At 41.0% G+C, this 19,658-nt stretch overlaps 1 protein-coding gene across 1 annotated transcript; it reads left to right on the top strand.

Annotated features, from left to right (window-relative positions):
* Positions 1 to 699: 699 nt before the first annotated feature.
* Positions 700 to 17,798, top strand: Ereg (epiregulin). Its single transcript, XM_041671449.1, has 5 exons — positions 700 to 817; positions 11,639 to 11,725; positions 12,645 to 12,768; positions 13,317 to 13,466; positions 14,604 to 17,798. The coding sequence occupies exons 1-5, from the start codon at positions 772 to 774 to the stop codon at positions 14,683 to 14,685; spliced, it is 489 nt and encodes a 162-aa protein (XP_041527383.1). The 5' UTR covers positions 700 to 771; the 3' UTR covers positions 14,686 to 17,798.
* The last annotated feature ends 1,860 nt before the right edge of the window (positions 17,799 to 19,658 follow it).

The raw sequence follows: 19,658 nt of genomic DNA, 5'->3' as shown, positions 1-19,658 counted from the left end.
GCTGAGAGATAGCAAATAGGACAGAACGAAAAACAATATAGGGCTTTCTTCATAATTACTAGACTTTGGAGTAATAAATGTCTGAATCATGTGGGAAGCTAAGGGACTGAGAAAGAAGGCAGGCATGAATGCAAGAGGCATTTCCGGGCATTTGAATAGGAGCAGGGCTCTGTAGCCACTGACAAGCTTCAAGTATGTTCCCAAACAGGGAGTTATTCCGGCCCTAAATGGGCAAGTCACACAGGCAGCTCTCCAAAACTATGTGCTGGAAACACCAGCCCTGACTGCAACAGTCACCCACAGCACCTAAAACCACCCACTACCCGGCAGATGACCCCATGAAGTGAACCAATCATCTGGTCCAAGCTCCCCACCTGCTCACGCTTGAGTCCGAAGACAGGGAGGATGGAAAAATTTGGGGAGTAGTCCCAGGCACACTAGAAGGACATTCATTCCTCAAACCCTCCTCTCAGGTGTTGCTGAGAGGGAGGATGACATCTGGCCAGTCCTTAGCCGTCCACCACTCCTCCCCCGGGAGCCCGAATTAGGAAACCCTGGACAACCCGCTAGTAAGTCCTCACGTGCTCAGCGCCTCCCCAGGCTTATAAAGGTCACCGTGCAGGGCAGTTGAGCTCACTTGCCTGGCGGCGCAGTCACAGCGACTTGGTCGGCTCCAGCCCCTGGGTCAGCCCAACTCCATCCAGCTCAGCCGCAGGCTCCTGGCTCCCGCCCGCCCGCCCCTGACTCTGCAAACTGCCCAGAGGGAGGAGGATGGAGACGCTCTCTGCCGCTCAATTCATGGCGCTGCTCTGCCTGGGTAAGCCCTCGCAGTCTCAAAGAGGAGAAGGGAACGGCCCCGTGCATTTGTCATAGGACAAGTACGGAGTTGTCCACCAGGTTTAAATGCACTCTGTGTTAAGAGGATGTCTTCTGTGAGTCTATCCCCCTCGCTGGTGAGACTGGAGAGGTGGGGGATGGATGGATGTCAAAACTGCATTTCATTGATAAATTCACTACAGGTATATATTCTGTGTGAATTAATCTCTCTTTTACTGGGCAAAATATAAAAAGGAAGTTGAAAAGGTTTTCTTTCTTTCTTTCTTTCTTTCTTCCTTTCTTCTTTTGAAAATGCTGTGGTACTAGAACAGCAAAGGTATGGAAAGCACCTCTGATAGATAATGATTTACTTTCTTGGAGCCGGGCAGGAAGAGAGGCGAGAGAAACCTTTGCACAAAGGATGCTGCTTACAGCCAGGGGCCTCTGGGATGTGTGCTTGTGTGTGTGCCTGCAGGGTGCTGGAGCCCCAGAGACCCTAGCAGGTCCAGAAGGAAGCTGCCACCAGACTTTCACCTGCAGCTCACCAAGCAGTACTTACCTTCCCAGGGGATTCAGGCAAGCGATGCTTAAGGCTACCTGCCAGAAGCTTCTAATTTAGAAAGGCGGTTTCTCCTTTATTGGTAGTTTGCTTGCTTGAGATGAGTTAGTTTTTGGGGACAGGGGCTCAAGAGTCAGGGAGATCCCATTGTAAAATTCTAATTTTTGCTTTATCTTATTTAATCCCTTTCCCCTAATTTCTTAAATGCCAGATGGTTTTAGAGTTAGATATAAACTTTCCTAATACACGAACATTTTAATAAGGAAATAAAAAGTTGCCGGTCTCACCTTCTTCCTGAACTTGCAGTGAGACAAATTCTCCTAAGACACATTTATCTGTGCAGGATGTGACAGTTAAATTATTATTTCGACATGCCTTACAGGGGTTGGGAGCCCTAATGAGTGCGTGCTATGCATAGTTGGAGCTTACACGTCTAAATGCAAGAACCCAAGTAGAAACTGGATCTGTGGTTTCTGCCAAAACAGAACTGAGAATGTCTTGCCAGAAGAGTCACCGTAAACAATGCCGAGTCGCCCTTTGCTTTGAGGTCTCTGTGAGAAGAATAAACTCAGAAGGGTGACAGTCTTCCTCGAGTTAGAAATGAACCTAAAGGACACAATGGTGTAGTGGTTTTTTTTTTTTCTTTTCTTTTTTCCACCTGCAAGGTGTTTTCAGAACAATGCAAGTGTCTGTTCTGTGCACCTCGGTGAATATTCTAATGCGAGACAGCGAGAGCCTCTGAATAACCTGTTGCTACCCACCTAGTGCGTGTGTGTTGTGTGTGTTTTTGTTGTCATGAAAGTGCTTAGCTCTTTATTGCAGTGCTTAATTATAGTTCACCGATTTCATCAGCGGCCAAACCCATTTCCAAATGAGCTAGGTCAGTTTCTGTTTTCCCAGTCTGTTGAGATACTTCTGGCCACTAGAAAAGTTCCTGTTGGAAGTTCTACGGTGTATCACTCTAGTCTGGTATGCAGGTCTGATTGTTTGACTCCAAAGCATATAGAAAAAAACAATAAAAGCAAGGTCACTTATAATGTCGGAATCTGTGATCTCCCTTCCCCAAAGAAAAGATTGCCTAGCTATCTCAGACTTTGTCCCTCAAAGGAAAGTGATATTTTAGATTTAAGTGTCCTTTTATTGCTTTTGTGGAATGTCTATGAGTTTATGATTATGAGAGTAAAGTTCTACCATCTATTCCCAATGCACAAAGTTTCGAGTAGCTACTCCCAGTCATCCAACTGCTATTACCTTTTATAAGTGTTTGATATCAATGCTCTTGTTTTATGCAAGAGGAAACTGACCCAAGTTCCCTTACAAAATAGACGATAAGCTGCGAGAGCGAAAGTCTAAGCAGTTATAGTTAAAGGAACATTAACGTAAAAGATGGAAATAGCCCAGTTAGGGATGCTTTTATTAATAATCTGTAATTTTACAGCTGAATTACCCTTCTGACCTTGTGATTGTTCTAGAGAGAGGAAGAGGTGTTTTCATTTTGAGCTCTGCGGTTATGTATAGGGATGCTTGATCCGAATGGGTTTGGGAGGCTACTTACGAGTGAAAAAATTTGCTCTGGCTCCACTACATGGTGAGAGAATTAAGCAGAGGAAATGGTCTTTCTTGAAAAGATGAGAAGCAGAATTTCCGTGAGACAATGGGCTTGCCTTCTGTTGGCACGAGAGTGTATTATCGCCCCAACTCTTGGCATGACCCGAGAAGACACACCTGGGCAGAAAATACGCTGACAGCTCTCCCTTGTCTGGATTTTGTGGATTTTGACCTCGGTACCCCAGGTGTCTTCTGCATTGTCTTGCCACATGGGCAGCTTAGATAATTGGAGTGTCTAGTTCAGTGCTGGAGTCCAAATCCAAGAGGAGGGACAAAAGCTAGCTATTCCCAAATGGTTGCTGTGGGCCAGTCATATTTTGTGTTCAGCATTTTCAACCCTAATCACTTCATTTTACCCTAAAAAAAAAACATGGAATAAAACAGATATGACGGCAGACACTAAGACTCAGAGAAATCAATTACCTTACAAAGACTTCGAGACTGGGGGCAAAATCAAATTTTAAGGTCACTCTTTAGGAGGTGTAAGCAGCCAGTGGTCCAAAGGTTCATGGGAATAATCAGAATGGCAGGAAGTAGCAGAGAAGCTCCGGAGTTGACTACGGCTGCCCCAAGGCTTGGAACCTGTCATAAGCACAGCTTGCACTTCTGAGTGAGCTTGCTGACTCCTCCTGGTGCAGAACCAAGCAGAAAAAACACATGTCTATCCTTTTAACCTGAGCTGAGAAGGTCCATTTTTTTTTTTACATACTATTCATATTTTCCCACAGAATTCTTAGATCTGCACTTCACTATGAAGTAGCCATCAACGCTGACTGGTCTTTTACCTCTTACTTTCCAAAACATATACTAAGGAAGGTAGGCAAGAAGAGATGGTTTTACATTTTTATTCCTCGAGTCTTTGTGCAAGTGTGGATTTTTTTTTCTGCCCAGTTTTGTGCATTTCCTGAGAAGGGATGCAGATGTGAAGAGTTCTTTCTAAGGAGACTGGAAATGCAGGTGTGGCCTCCTCATTTGCACTCTAAATATAGGCGTATGCAAATTGTCTATTAATATGGCCACAACTGCTGTGAAGAACATTGACCTGAAAGACAACGGGAAGGCTCCCCGACAGCCATCACCTTGGTACCAAAGTGCAATCCTGGAACATTTGGGGGGGAAAAAAAGAGGTAATCAGTGTCCTCTGGCAATACGGTTTTGTAAGTCTGGGTGTCTAGTTACAAAGCAGTCAAAGGCTCAGTTACATTCTAGCTTAAAGTAATAATTTAATTAACTAGCATACTATTTCTAATATCCAAGATCATCTGATGTCTGCCCCTGAAAAAAAATGTTAGCGCGTAGCCTCTGAGGTCAAAATTGTGAATTATAAATATGAGATATGAAAATGATTGACACACAAGCTTGTGTGCACATACACATTTATTGTGCATTAGAACTTTATAGATTCTAATTGACGGGCTCAGTGATGAAGGACACGCGTTGCCTTCGTGCACACCTGCTCCTCTGGTACCTCATACTAAGTCTGTATCTGAACAGGATTAGTGGGGACATGATGGAAGTAACAGGTTATGGTAGATATCAGTGATGGTTGGGTTCATAATTAGTTTGAAACCTTATCCAGTTCTCAGCACTACATTTTGCTATAACCAGTGATTCTTTAGATATGTACCTGAGACAGAAGATATCTTGAGATTAAGTCTAGTATAACCTCCCATTCCTTGTCTCCCTGTTTCTCTGTTATAGACTTTATTACTGAGAATATGCCTACCCAACTTCACCTAAACTGAACTAGGAGTGTAAGTGTGGAGAGGGAGAGAGTAAGAAGAGAGAGAGAGACAGAGAGAGAGAGAGAGAGAGAGAGAGAGAGAGAGAGAGGAGGGAAGAAGTCAATAGGAGAGTGAGGGGCAATCTAATCCACACATCTGACCTCACTCCCTGCTCTCTGTTTCTAGGAATAAGGAAATATTTAGTATGGGGATAAAACGAACCGAGCTAGAGCTGGAGCCTGTATCTGGGGAGTCTGGTGAAGGATTTTTGACACTTACACTACAGATATGGATGGGCTAATTCTCTGTGGTAGGTTGTCCTGAGCATTGCAGGGTGTTTGGCAGCAAACCAGGATGCTACCTGCTAGATGTCAGTAGCAACTCCTACTGTGATAATCATAAGCCCCTCTAGACCTTGTCAAACATCCTTGGCTGATAAGATTGGTCCCGGTTGAGAACCACTAATCCAATATATTTTTTATTGTCACCCATAATTCACAGGTTGAATTAAAGACAAAGAACTTTTATAGATAGTGCCAATCTAGTTACCAACTTCAGTGTTTTAAAAGTCACCTTTGGGAGTGTCGTGATAGAGCGCTTGAGCAATTATCTGTTTGATGTCTGCACCACAAAACCCATAAGCTTAGCAACGTCTATTGCTGGTTTTAGTGGCAATTGAATCCCATTCACACAGGGGCTCTGAGAGCTTTCTTCAGTCATGGCACAGCTATTCCCCTGCTCTTCCTGTTACACCCCTGCCCTTCCACAATGCTAAAGTTACCCCTTTCCGCCAACTTATTTTTCTCTTTTCTTGACCGTTTCTGCCTGTCTCTAATAACAATTCCCTGATTTTCCATTTTTCATTCCATATTGCTTCCTTGGAATATGTCAAAGGTTTCCACATACACAATATCTCATTTGGCTTTCAAATAGGTGTCACAGGCTCCTTCTATATTCCTTTACTCTGCCTGGATGTGTATTCCCCAGACCCCAAACATAGATATAGGTCATGCATGACCTCCAGACTGAAATCCAGTTACTGAGGCTTTCCTTCGTGCCTTCACTCACAATTGCCATAACCCTTTTGTCCTCACTGCTTTCTGCACATGGAAAGATCCTGAAAACTTGGTATGTTCTCTCTTAGTACTTAGCATTCCTTGTGTCTCTCTGCTTTCTTTGTCTTAATCTTAGGTATGGAACTCCACTGAATCTGTAAAGGCCGGGAACTATGCCTCTTTCTTTCTCCATCTTGCTCAAAGTCTCAGGAATAGAAAGTGCTCAGTAGACATGTGTTAATTAAATATCATCCCATACTTGTAATCAACTAGAAAGCAGCATGGGGTGAACTGCCTTCCTCCCCTTCTAGCTAAACCCGTCTTGTGCATGTGCCTCTTATTGAAATCAAGTTCTTCAATGTGAATCTAGACCTTGCATTCACAAACTGCATCTTCATGAGGGCGGAGTCTTCAGCATCTTCCAATATATACTTATATTAGGTAGATTATCTGGGTGAAAATGAATACCTTCAAGATTGTGTAAAGGACCCTTTCATGACTAGATACAATAGTACATTCCAGTATTCCTAGGAATTGATAGATTAGGGTAGGAGGTTTGAAAGATTGAGGCCAGCCTGAGTTACATGCAAAGAACTTATCTTCTAAGACTGCATCAAAGTGTGTTTAAATGACTTTGTGAATAGTCATTCTGTGTGTCCGTGCATGCTATCTTCTTCTCTTCTCTGCTTGTATGTGTGGATGTAACTGTGCATGTTGGTGTGCATGTCTCTGTGTGTTCACCCATTAAAATTTTATCCTTGAGAAAAGATTTGTGCTTGGCAAAGTTGGTTAGCATGCTTCTAAATATGTCATGAAATATTCAAAGCTTCGGTCATCACTGTCACTACAATAAAACGACAGCAAATGACAGACACTAGAATGCTGCTGTTGATCCTTCATGAGGTCTCTCTTTCAAAATAAGGATTTACATCTCTGGTCTGAATCAATGATGGTAGAAGCAAGATGGGAGGAAGTACGTTTGCAAAAGGTTGTAAAGAGTCTTCCCATGTTAGATTATCTCAAGGAGAAAATCCCAATACAATTAAAATAATACTCTATAGATTCATTTCCGACTCTTAGGAGAACCATGTCCCATCTTTGGAATTCTAAGCCATAAAATTCCTAAACAAGCAAGATTAATATTTTACCCCCTATCCACCAGTTCCCGTATTTCCTTGCCTAATGGAAACACTTCCATTATGAATGAGATATCCACTAAGTACCATGCAAAACACTTGGTTTTTCCTTTGTGTTTCAACTCATTCTCAGCTTGAATCACTTTAGTGTATTATATGATAAGTCAAATACATAAACACTTTAAAAGTGTGGTTTACAGTTCCTACAGAAACTATGCAACAAAAATTAATGTATACAGTTAGAAAATGGTATATTAAATATTTCTTTGACACTTGCCAAGAAAATTTCTTGGATTTTTTAAAACTCAAAATTAAAGGAAATATTTAGATATTTGTATCATATCAATCTCTTGGGCTGTTTTTTCTCGAGTATAGAATTTTTTTTATATTTAGATTTAAATGATGCTTAAATATAAGGTTAACAATTAAAAATTGTAGGAATAGAGTGATTGTATAAAACAAGGCTATAAAATATGTGTATACACACATACACACACATATAACACATCATATATACACATATATACACACACATATATATACACACACACATACCTATACATACACATTTTGTCTGAAATATAGATTGTTACTTGAAAGTATAGGAAGCAGATCTTTTCATGACCCAATTCGACATATTTTTGTTATTTTAAGCAAGAAAAAGCAAGGTATTATCAAACAGTGAAATTAAAACAACAACAAAATAGTTTCTTCACTCTCTTCACGTCTTCGAAGCGCACGTGATACAATAGTCGACTGTTACCAAAAAGTCCTATAGTCATACCCTGGAAGAAGGCATAAAACCCAACAGTTCCAGAGCAGGTCAGCGAGTATGATCCTGGGGAGGGTTTCATAGCGGATTCGGCTACCTGTTTGAGCCAGACAAATACTGTGATTCATAGTGAGTTTGCTGTTCTGGTCTAAATCTTCTGAAAGATTTCATTGGGGAAAAAAGGGGAACACCTCTCATTCATTAACATCATTTATTTTGTCCCATTTTATTTGCTTGATTGTTTTCTATAGAAGCTATGTTTTCTTCTGCCTGAGGCTTGGGAATGGTTTTCTCTTCCAGTCACGGAATCCCCACTTCCTCTCTATTGGTCTTCTAGATGATCACCCACCCCTGTCCCCCGCTCCTCAATGTCATCACTAGGAAGCGGGTCAGAAGAAACTGGAGGACATTTTTCTGTGTCTGGTATTCTGCTTGATGTTGGGCAACAGGTCCCAGCACTCCAGGGCCGGTGGCAGTCAGGGTTATCCCCATTCCGGTGAGCGTACTCAGGCTCTCCCACGCACACACGCAGGGTCCCCATCATTGCTCAAGGGTGTAGGTTGGGCCCTGCCTGACTCATGGGGAAGAGGCGAATTGCATCCTGTGAGTCAGTGGCTCCACTTCCTGCTGGTGTATCTGAGATTTCACTGAAAGGTAACCACCACAAGGTGAAGGGAGGGATGAACAGGGACATCACATTCTTTAACCTACTTGGAGCTGTGACCCAGCTTGGAGCTCCTGAAGTGATGTTGGTCTTTGCTTTTCAGAGTGAAGCTGAAACTCTGAGCACAAGTTTCATGGGCCATCTACCCATATCACTTTGCAGGGACTTCTTCGGGATCTTAGCAACCAGTGTCAATGTTGTCACCACATCAGATTTTGCCACAGATATTATCAAAAAATTAATATATTAACCTAGTGAAATATTTTATTAGCAGGAATCCTTGTAAGGGATCAAAAACTTAAGTAAAGCATTTCCAATTGAACCATAGATTGTTATACTGGTTTATATCAACGAAAACTGTAAGACTGAGGAACTGAGCAGATAGGATGCCGCGACTTATTCTTTGCACCTGTGACTGCTGGGCTGGGGCTGTAGCTTCATGATGGAATGCTTGCCCAGTATGGGCGATGCTCTAGGTCCAGTTCTCAATGGTTAAAAAGTTTTGCAAGGCAACAGGTAAGGCTATGCCAGTCCTCTGCGGTGGGCTATCCCACCTTCTAATCGCAGCATTTACTCCTCTGTTCCAGCTGCCAAAGCCTTGTGGCAGCCACAGCTGGAGACCAGCGAGGAAACCCTGCTTTAAATCAGTTCAGGGGTCTACTGAGATAGATGATCTGGACCCGTTTCTGCTGTTCACCGCTCTTACATGTCTGTGACTGAGTGCGATCCCACACTTTAGTATGATTATGTACGATTTCATCTGCAAAATATTCTCCTAGCGAGTCTCACAGAAACTGTCCTAAGCCCCACGCAGACATCACAGGCCAGGAGAGGCCAGTGTTCACAGAGGCACACCCTGGGCTGAACATTCCGTAATCTACAAAGACAAATATTTCACCTGTGGCCCAAGCAACTAGAAGCTTATGATGGAAGACAAACAATTTCTTAAAACCTTAACAAACAACAGCCAAACACTAAACAGCCCCAGCTGCAATCAGCAGCAGCCTACAGCAGGGGCGGGTCGCAGCTGAAAGAAATTTTAAGCAGGAAATGCTCCTCTTGACATCAGCACCTTGTCTGCCCTGTGTGACTTCTAAATAGAGGATAATGGATAATAGGGCTTGGACAGAGAAACTAGTGTCCCCCCAGGCCCCACCCCTGCACACACAAAGGTGCTTTCCTAGAGAGATATTTGAAATGCCTCCTCCAGTATTTTTGTTGACTAATGAAGTACACGTGAGAACTGAGCGGGGTGGGGAAGTGGGGGTGCGGGGTTGGAGGTGGGGTGTCGTGTGTCAAGGATAAAATCATGTTCAACCAGAAGCCCAGTTTGTGCTGAAAAGACTGTCTAGGTTAAATCGTTTAATTCTTCAGTACATTGCATGGCGAAACTCTACTGAGAAGGAGAACAAGACTAATGTGGACTAGAATCCAGGTCCTCCTCCAAATCACACATCTCCAGCCTCAATTACATGGAAAACAGTTTGCATCTCTGTTTAACTGACAGTGAAATTCAGACATCAGTTTTCTTTTTAGTCATTTAAGAAACATTAATTTTGGTTTATAAAGCAATTTATGGTGTACAGAGAAATGTGACGGGGGAAAGGATGCTTCTAGAACTTTCAGTGGTTTCAAACCACCGAAAGAATATGAAACGGATGCCTTAGGTCTTGTCTTCTGTGGTACCTTGATAAGTGGTGTTGTATAAGATGTGTAATTCGCACATTCTGGTCCCATCTGGAGTATATACAAGTCTTTAACATAAACAGAATTGTTGTGTCAAGTTTGAAAAATGGCACCAGAAACCATGAGGCTGAGGTTATTGATCTGTGCCTTGTTGTTTAGAACATCCCCATTTGCAATTTGGTTGGTAAGTTCAAAGATCCTCTGATGAAGAAAAAAAAATCTATTTTTTAACATATAAATTAAATGATTCATTTAAATGCCCATTTATAGAAATTTATACTCTTGTGTAAACCAGTAGAGGGCACTAACTGGATAGTTAATTAAAACTAGAGGCTAGAAGTTGCCTGTCGGGCGTATTTATGGGAATCTCGGATACATTAGGCATTTCTGGGGAAAAATCCATTTCAGTCTCTCTAAAACTCTGTAAGAAAAATTGAGAGTTAGGAAAGTGAGTTTTGTGTCCAACTAGTGTAAATCAACTTTTCTCACACTATTATATTTTTTACCATTCTTTTGCTTATCTGTGATGCAAAAAATACTCTGCTTTCACTAGCCTGATGTGCTCCATGTGGTGTTCATTATAGTCAAGTATCATTACTCATTTCCAAATTCTATCATGTGACCCATTTAATGTGTGTCATTGGGAGAAGTTATTTAAATTCTTCATGCTCAGGAGGTTTTTTAAAATGTCTGATAGAGGTAGTAATGACTTCCTTAGCATCACTGATAGCATGGATAAGATGAACAGAACAATACCTCTGCCTGGTTTGTGACTGAGGCTTATCAATTGCTGTTGCTACTCCTACCTCCAACATAGGCGTTGACTATATAATAGTAACTTCTACAAGCCAGGAAGAAGTTTGAAGTGCAAATACTCAAAGATTAAACAGGAGAGGCAAAATACTATTGCATAACCAGATTATCTCATTAGAAGGCTCTTCTTATCATGTTTCCTGCACAATTCAGAAGTGATTTGAGTCATTCTGATACCTAATTTCCAACCTTCATTTTTTTGCCGAATGAGACAGTTGTTTCAATTTCACTGTGCTGACAGACAATCGGTGCTAGGGCTTGTACAGCTTGGCATGGCTCACCAGTTTCTTCTTTATTATTAGATAAGACATACAGATGGCCCGCCTGTATCCATGGGTTCAAAATATTTGAAAATAGTGTAGGTACCAAACCTAAACAACAGAGTATAACAGGTATCACATAGCACCTGTATTGTATTGGATTTTAGATGTAATCTGGAAATGATTTAAGGTCCACTAGGAAACAAACTCAGATTATATGCAAATCCTACAGCAGTTTAGGAAAGGGATTTGAACAGCTGCAAACTTAGGTATCTATGGGGATGCTAAAGTTAATCCCCACAAACAAAAAAGGGCAGCGATATTCTCATTTTATCTAGACTTTATTTTGTAAATTAAAATCTATTTACAAGAGATACCACCTATTTTCAATTATATGAACGTTTTCATAAATTATTTTCTGTTATCAGTCTGATGAATTAACTTCTTAAAACAGAACATCTCAACCAATAGGGATGATACATAGAAATTTAGTGACAGTTGCTTTTCTAGATACATTAATTATGTATTTTATCTTCCATAACTAGGTTTCCACTTTCTACAAGGGGTCATCAGCACAACCGTGATTCCATCGTGCATCCCAGGAGAGTCCGAGGACAACTGCACAGCCCTAGGTAAGCCTGAGGACATGGAAGCAGCATCAGAGATTTTTCACATTTGTAAAGAAAATGTAAATATTAATACAAGCTGAAGAAGCAGAAGAAAGGGACACCTGCTCTCTCCATTTTTAGCCTTATAGTTAACTAGAGATCTGGAGAAATTTCACAAAGAAGTAACAAGGGGAGAAAGATAAGACATGCGGTTATAGATTTTAAAAAATCGAGTTTTAGAAAGACAGAAAATAAGAAAAATCCATTAGTATAGAGCCATTATTGGAGAGTATTTGAGGGGACGATTCCCATGAAAACCAGGAAAGTCTAAGTTTCGTACACAGCTGTAGCGTGTCAGAGGAAGAAATGTTCTCGTTCCACGTCAGTCCTAGCGTTCAGGAACCGTTTATGGAGTGCTTGGTATGAATCAGCATAGTGTTCAGGTAGAAATACAAAGGTGACTGATGGTGACCCCTGAGCAGTCATTGTTCCCCAAGTGGAACATGGTTCAAGGGAAGGCTCTATGCTTTGGTCTCAGCTGAATACGTACGCCAAAGAGCTGTCCTGGGTTATCTTCTTTCTTGTCCATCATCACTAAGCTTTCTGGAATTTTGTCAACCTCCCTCCACTACTGCTTTTTTGTTGTTGTGTTACTTGGGCAGGAAAGAGTACTCCAACCTGTCTGTATATCTGTCTTTTGAATATTAAATCCTCCAGGTTGTTCTATGTGAAGCTGTTTGCTTATTGCTTGGGGGCCTGCTGCATGTTCAGGTGTCTGTTTTTAGGTTGGGGAAATGCAGTAAGTAGGGTAATGTCTAGAGCCCCCAAATTCTCCATTGCTGACCTCTGACCTGACTGCTGAAGTTGTACAGAGGTTGTTGTTATTAAAGGATAGCCATGCACTCTGTAACACAAGTCATTGAACTTTGCGTTCTCGTCACAGTTCAGACGGAAGACAATCCCCGTGTGGCACAGGTGTCAATCACCAAGTGCAGCTCTGACATGAATGGCCTCTGCCTGCACGGACAGTGCATCTACCTGGTGGACATGAGTGAACACTACTGCAGGTAACATGAGCACGTGATGATGGTCCTGGAGTCTGCACTGTCCTCTCTCTCCTTTTGTATTTAGTTCCTACATTTCTACCGGTTGTTGAAATGTATTTTATTTTTATACAATTAAAAACTTTATTACGATTTTGATATTAGAAAGTAAATATAACATTTCAATCTGGACAGATAATTTGGGGTGCAGAACAATGAGGGGAACTTCAGATGCCTCCCCTCTCACTACAATGGCAACTGAACCTTTATTAAATTTCTCTATAAGCTATTGTTTTAAGAATCAATTCTACTAATTAGAAGGAAAACCTCATATTATAAAACTCAACCCTCCTAGGTGACCAGTACCTTAGTGGCCACATCAGATTGTCCTACACGCTGTGTGGAGGCATTTTATTAATGTTGACCCAACTCTGAGTTCAATTTTTGAATTCATTTTTATAACTTTAAATTTTTTTTGATGGTTTCTTCACTAAGTGAAGACTTAGTTCTTATAGCACTAACTCATAACATGGCTTCATTTAAAAATAATTGATTTCTTTTGCATTCTTTAGATGTGACGTGGGCTATACTGGTTTCCGGTGTGAACACTTCTTCCTCACCGTTCACAAACCCTTGAGCAAAGAATACGTCGCCCTGACAGCGATTCTCATTCTCCTGTTCTTTGTCATCACCACTGGGTCCATATACTATTTCTGCAGATGGTAAGTTGGTTTGTTTTATTAGCCATTGATTTCTAAACTACCCAATAACAGACCTGCAAACTGGTTGAAATCTAAACATAATATGAGTGGCACAAGATGGAATCTGCACTGTGGTATTTACAAAACTGCCCTTTTGCATTACACCCAGGCTTCATTAAATTGCTAACCTTTACTTCCTGCCTATATGCATATAAAGGTCAAAATAGGAAATATTCATTTTTCTATAAAATACAGACTGCAAATGTCATCCTGTAATAACTAGGATTCTTGTCCTACAGAGATATTATCACAAAATGGCAAATGAGAGGATATGTAACTAAAGATTGTCAGGGTTTTTAATTTGACTGGATTTATGAAACAGTCTGAATAGTTAATAGTGCCCACAAAAATCTTTCCAGTTTACATTTCTTAGTTTGAAGTTGGTACACATTGTTTGTTGAAATCTTTTCTGAAAAACACTGTCTAAATTTTGTTCTAAATAGTCATCCAATGACAATGTCTTCCTAATTAGAATTTGAAAATAGTATCTGTTCCGAACCTAAAAACAGGCTCTAACAGGTACCGTAGAGCTTCTGCATTGTATCGGGTTTGAAATATAACCTGGGGAAGATTTAAGGTATACTAGTAGACCCATTCGGGTTATATACATCTAATTAGATGTAACAGAACTCAATACTGCTGAGAGAAACTGATAGAAAAAGATACTGGAGAACTTCTCCTGTCATCCCCAGCTTTGTTCTCACATTAAGCCCTTGGAGAAACAGTTTCATGTTAACTGTTTCATATCCATTTCTTACCAAACCAGATGGGCTGCAGGACATTGCCCTCTTGGTCTCTCGATTTTCCATTGCTTGACCTAAGTAGAGTCACTCTGGTCATTTCGGATGCCCTCCCCCTTTTGTTTGTTGAAGCAGGGTTTCTCCGCGTAGCCCTGGTTGCCCTGGAATTCACTCTGTCGACTAGGATGGCCTTGAACTCAGAGACCCATCTCCAGAGCATCTGTCTCCCAGCTGGGGATTAAAGGCATATGCCACCAGATGCCTGTTCTTAATGTGCCCTGGGAGTCCATGTATTTGTTTTAGAGTTTGTTTTTATATCTGTTAGTTACAGTGCTATTTCCTTTCTGGTGTTTTCTAGGTACAAACATCGAAAAAGTAATAAATCAAAGAAGGAATATGAGAGAGTAACTTCCGGAGACCCCGCGGTGCCACAAGTCTGAACATCACCATCAAGTTTTGAACTGGGATGTCAATATTTAATTATATTAATAATATTTATGTTGGGTCATGTGTTAGGTCAATAACTGTTTATTTTTTAATGTATTTGGAAAGTGTTTTATTTTTGACAGACTATTGTTAATATATTATATGTAAAGTATTTAATATCAAAAGAAAATTGATATTTTTGTAAGAATTTCCTGAGTGAAATGCTTTATTGAAAACCATCAAAGCTCAGTAAGCTGGAGCTACGCTCAGAGTCAGCAATGCCCAGCCTGTTGCAAGTGCCATTCCGGTGGGCATAAATAATAAGGTCAAATCAATTGTGTAAATAATTTATTTTCTGCTTCTCAGATCTGTGACAACTGATTTGACTATATCATGGCTTGGCACAGAGGTTGACACCATTACTTCATGTATTAAAACAGTAATAAGGGGAGGTAAACCCAACTTGTGTGCCTGACACCACACCCGTGAGCCAATGAATCCTGGAGAGGATCTCTCCTCAGCATCCCTGCTATTTGGTACAGACGTGCCGAGAGGGGCCAAGAACAAGGCCTGTGCTAACCCACCTGAAGCACGGGCATCCCTTTTATGTAGAGTACATCATTAATGTGAAGTCCTTCTTGAATATCAATCAGAAAAGCCACATTTGAAGAAAATTTGAACTCCATTTTAGATTATTTATTGTTATAGGATTAAATCAGAATCCCAAATCAAATTAATCATAATTTTAAAATATAGCCGGTTGCTAGTCAGATCTTGTCTAACATGGAAATGTACTTTTTATTTTATATTCAAGAGGTTTTGTTTGTTTTTCTTTTTGTTGTTGTTGTTGTTGTTTTTAACCCAGAGTTTCACTCTTTTGATCAGAGTGGCTCCAAACTCATGGTAATTCTCCTGCCTTAGCCTCCCTGGCTCTGGGATTATAGGCCCATATTACCATGCCTAGTTTCAAGAGAATTTTCACTGACAACTAGTTCAGCAAATACCTTATTTCAGATTTTAAAGTTCCATTTTAAAAACATGGGCCCTCTCCCTGTCATTTGTTTGCATTTATGGAAAGAGAGAAGTTAGACTCTGCTCCCGGCCTGTGGGTCTCTGTGAGTCACTCGCTGATTCTGTGTGGTTGCCTCAGGATTCCCCGCCGGCACACCTTTGCCTTTCCTGGGAGGCTGCCTAACCAAAGGCTCAATTTTAGGTGGAATCTCTCTGGAGCACATTCCAGGCCAGGGAGAGTCTATTCTTCCTCCACCTTTTTCCTGGCATGTGGTAGGGCAGCCAAGCCTCCATGAGTTGCCTCTGACCTCTAGAGTGCAAGGGAAGAAAACATTCCTGCCCTATGGAGCCACTCATGGAAAACCCTGGAAGGCTCACACAGCTCGCATCAAAAGTCCAGGCCTTGCTATGTGGGAAAGCAGCAGATGAAAGAAGCAATGCACACTGCATTGCTGTGCACACGCTTGTGCATACATCCGCGCCACACTTTGCAGAATTACAGCTGTTTATTTCTGCATTAGCCAACATATTTACTTCTAAGAAGACAAAGGCAAATGAAGGTCAGTGATATTTAAAGGTATATTTCTTTGTCATTTTATTTAGCTAAAGTCTAAGGTCCTGAGTAAGAACACATTTTAAATCCCATTGGTACCAACTGGACAGAAGAAACCTGGTCTGTTTTAAGTGGCCTTGACTTCTCCAGATGAAAGTTTAAAGCTCACCAAGAACTGAGCTAGAATAGAGCGAGTTAATTTACAGATGCCAAAGAAGGCTTTTAGATATGGGTATATTGCTCCTCTATGAACATTTCCAAGCACACCACACCACAGAATTTGATGCAAGAACTTTGGAATAGCTTTGCATATCTTTAAATGTTTTTAAAACATTTATATATATATATATATATATATATTGATCTCAAAGCTGGGAATAAAACTCAAAGCCTTTCACATGTTGGGCAAACACTACCATTGGGCTACAGCTGTAGTCCCATAAAAAACATATTATTAATGAAATAGTATGATCGAGATTACAGGTTTTGGGTGAACATAAGTTTGGAAAAAGTCACTGTTTTAGTGAAGATTATGCTAAGTGACCATAAGAAGAGTACAATCAATTCATGTGTCACACATATTTGTCATTATATTGCACATACACATACTCATGCAGGAACATCGACAAGGCTATACACATCCTGTATTGAACACATAGCAATTCCAGATGCAAAGCTGCATCCCTTACAGTCTCCCATCAAGACCTATCAGATAACCCAGTAGATGCACTCTGTAAGCAAAGACCCAATGCGCTGTGCTCAACTCTGCAATTTTGTCTGAGAACTGAGATTTTTGCTACATAAAGCCTCCATGCCACACCACAACTCCACTGCTTTCTTCCATCTTTTCACCCTCCCCTCCCGGGTAAAAATCAAACCACGGGGAAAGCCAAATATTTAACTTTTAAGTCCTTGAAAAGATAGCAAAATAAATTTAACTGCTGGGAGAAGGCAATTAATTAAGTATCTAGCAATTATGTGGCACACCCGAGTGTCTAATTTTTGTTTCTTTTAGTCATAAAAACAGTAAAGTTTCCTTTAAATCATTTTATCCCGCCAAACTTGTCATTTTTGCTTCAATTTCTATTTTGTGGAATTTTTTTTAAAAAGTTTTATTTGCTGCCCAATTTTTTTTTCTAATTGTTCTAATGCTATGGGAGGAAGAGGAGCATGGGCGCCATTTCTGGGGTTCATTTGAAGTTTTATTGGAAGAATATGAATGTCTAGGAGATCTCTGCTCTTCACCCCCGATGCTGTGGGATGGAACACAGTCCCTTTGCACTCTGTCCTTGCACTTTGTAAGTTTGAAGAGCCAGTCAGGTATAAGGTTTCTCTTAAAGATTCTAATGGAACATAAAGTTGCGTTCACCTAAAACTTATTTGACTATGAATGTTGTCGGAGAACTGAATTGTATCAATTTGTTAGTAGGTAATATCAGCTTTGATAGTTGTGTACCTTAAAATAGTGAAGGAGACTGTAATTTACAAGTTATTGTTAGTTTTTATTTATTTTTGTTAGGAATTGGCAAAGATCACTATGAAAAAATAAAAGTATGAATGACTAAATAATCTAAAGTTTCTGTTCCTTATTTCCGTTCCTGTTTGTGTCCTAGTAAATTAGGCGACGTGAAAGCAGTGTCATAACTATAATGTGTGACAATACAATAATTTAAGGAAGATGACATATATGTGCCTCACTTTAAGGGCTAATATATTGAAGTTTTGAAATAAAAGGAGTCATGATAATTATGAAATTCTAGGTGTTGCCATATTTTCAAAGAATATGCTAAGGAGTGTTTTAATATGTACTGTGAGAAATGGCTTTTGAAGAGCCTTTTTAGTCAGAATTGGGTCTCACGATTCCTTGGCATGTGCCCCAAGGCTCAGTTTCTTGGTTTTTCAGAGTAGGAAACAGTAGCTAGGCCAAATCACCTCCCTTGTATGTTGATCTGACAACCTGCAAGACACTTTTTGCTTGTGTTTTTGTAGTGCTAGAAGTCAAACCTTACATGTACTAAATGTATACTTTACCACTAAGTCACATCCCCAGATCACCCTAAAGAAGTCTTTGTGGATTTCTGGCCTCCTGGAGCCTTTGTTAGCCAAGGAAAAGTGCGGCCATGGCTTGTTAAATCTGCACAGCTGGAGGCACCAAGTGAGGCAGCTGTGAGAAAGGAGGTCTCCTGACCCTGAAGCCACTGCTGTTCTTGCCCTGTCAGAGGCAACAGGACTTCGGGGAGAGTTAGTCTCAATCTAATTCAGAGCCAGCTTGGAAGAAACAAGAATTCTTATAGAGTCGGAACCAGCAGTCTGACTCCAAGTCTGAGAATCCACAGGGAAGAAGGAAAAGCTAGAGATGCTTCTATCTCTAGGCACCAAGGACATTACCTGCACTTTGTCTCTGCCTGTGTCATCTTCAATATCTCCTCGTCCTCCACAGTGGACGTGGGAGCACCCAGATCTTGGGAAGTTTTTCTGTATGTAACCATCTTGTACTTCAGTCCTTGTGTCCCTGCGTCTTCGATGGCCTTTATGTAGTGGCTTTTCTCAGCCTAGATACCTCTACTAAGTTCCGGTTGACTATATTTCATTATCACCTCCACAGTCTTAAGGCAGCTCATGGTGGTGTGTTCAATGACTGACATTCTCCAGAAGAATGAATAAAGCTCAATCTTCTTTGCTTCCTCTATTTTTAGACAGGAGCTCTCTGTGTACCCTGGGCGGGCTTTGAATTTACAATCCTACCATAGGCCCGAGCTCTCTAAGTTTGAGAGCTAGCATGATGACTCTTGCCAGCAAACCTAAGGATCTGAGTTCAATACCATTCTGGAAATTATGTGCTGATCACCGCACGCACACTGCGGGTTGCATCCCCCCCAGCACATAAACCTACATACCTCTCTCTCTCTCTCTCTCTCTCTCTCTCTCTCTCACACACACACACACACACACACACAAACCTGCACCTACACACGCACTTACAAACACACTTATACACACCCCTACACTCATACCAATACACACAGCTATACACACACATGCCTACACATACATCCCCACATACACACCCCTACACACACACCTTATACACGCATACACCTACACACACACCTACAGGTACACACACCTATACCTACCCCCACACACCCCTTCACACATTACACACACATGCACACACATACACACACCTACATCCACACACTTATATACACACCAATACCTATGCTACATGCATACCCCTACATACACACAGCTATACATACATACCTACACACCATCCCCCTACATACACACACACCTATACACACCCCTACATACACACAGTTGTACACACACACCCTATACATACACACACACATCTAAACACACATCTCAAACACATACACACACCACACCCATACACACACTTACATACACACCTAT

The sequence above is a fragment of the Microtus oregoni genome, unplaced genomic scaffold, assembly GCF_018167655.1.
Source record: "Microtus oregoni isolate MIOR12 unplaced genomic scaffold, Mior012 000021F_ref0000039, whole genome shotgun sequence".
NCBI lineage: Eukaryota > Metazoa > Chordata > Mammalia > Rodentia > Cricetidae > Microtus > Microtus oregoni.
Note: the sequence above shows the minus strand (reverse complement) of the source record. Positions and strands in the feature narration are given on the sequence as shown.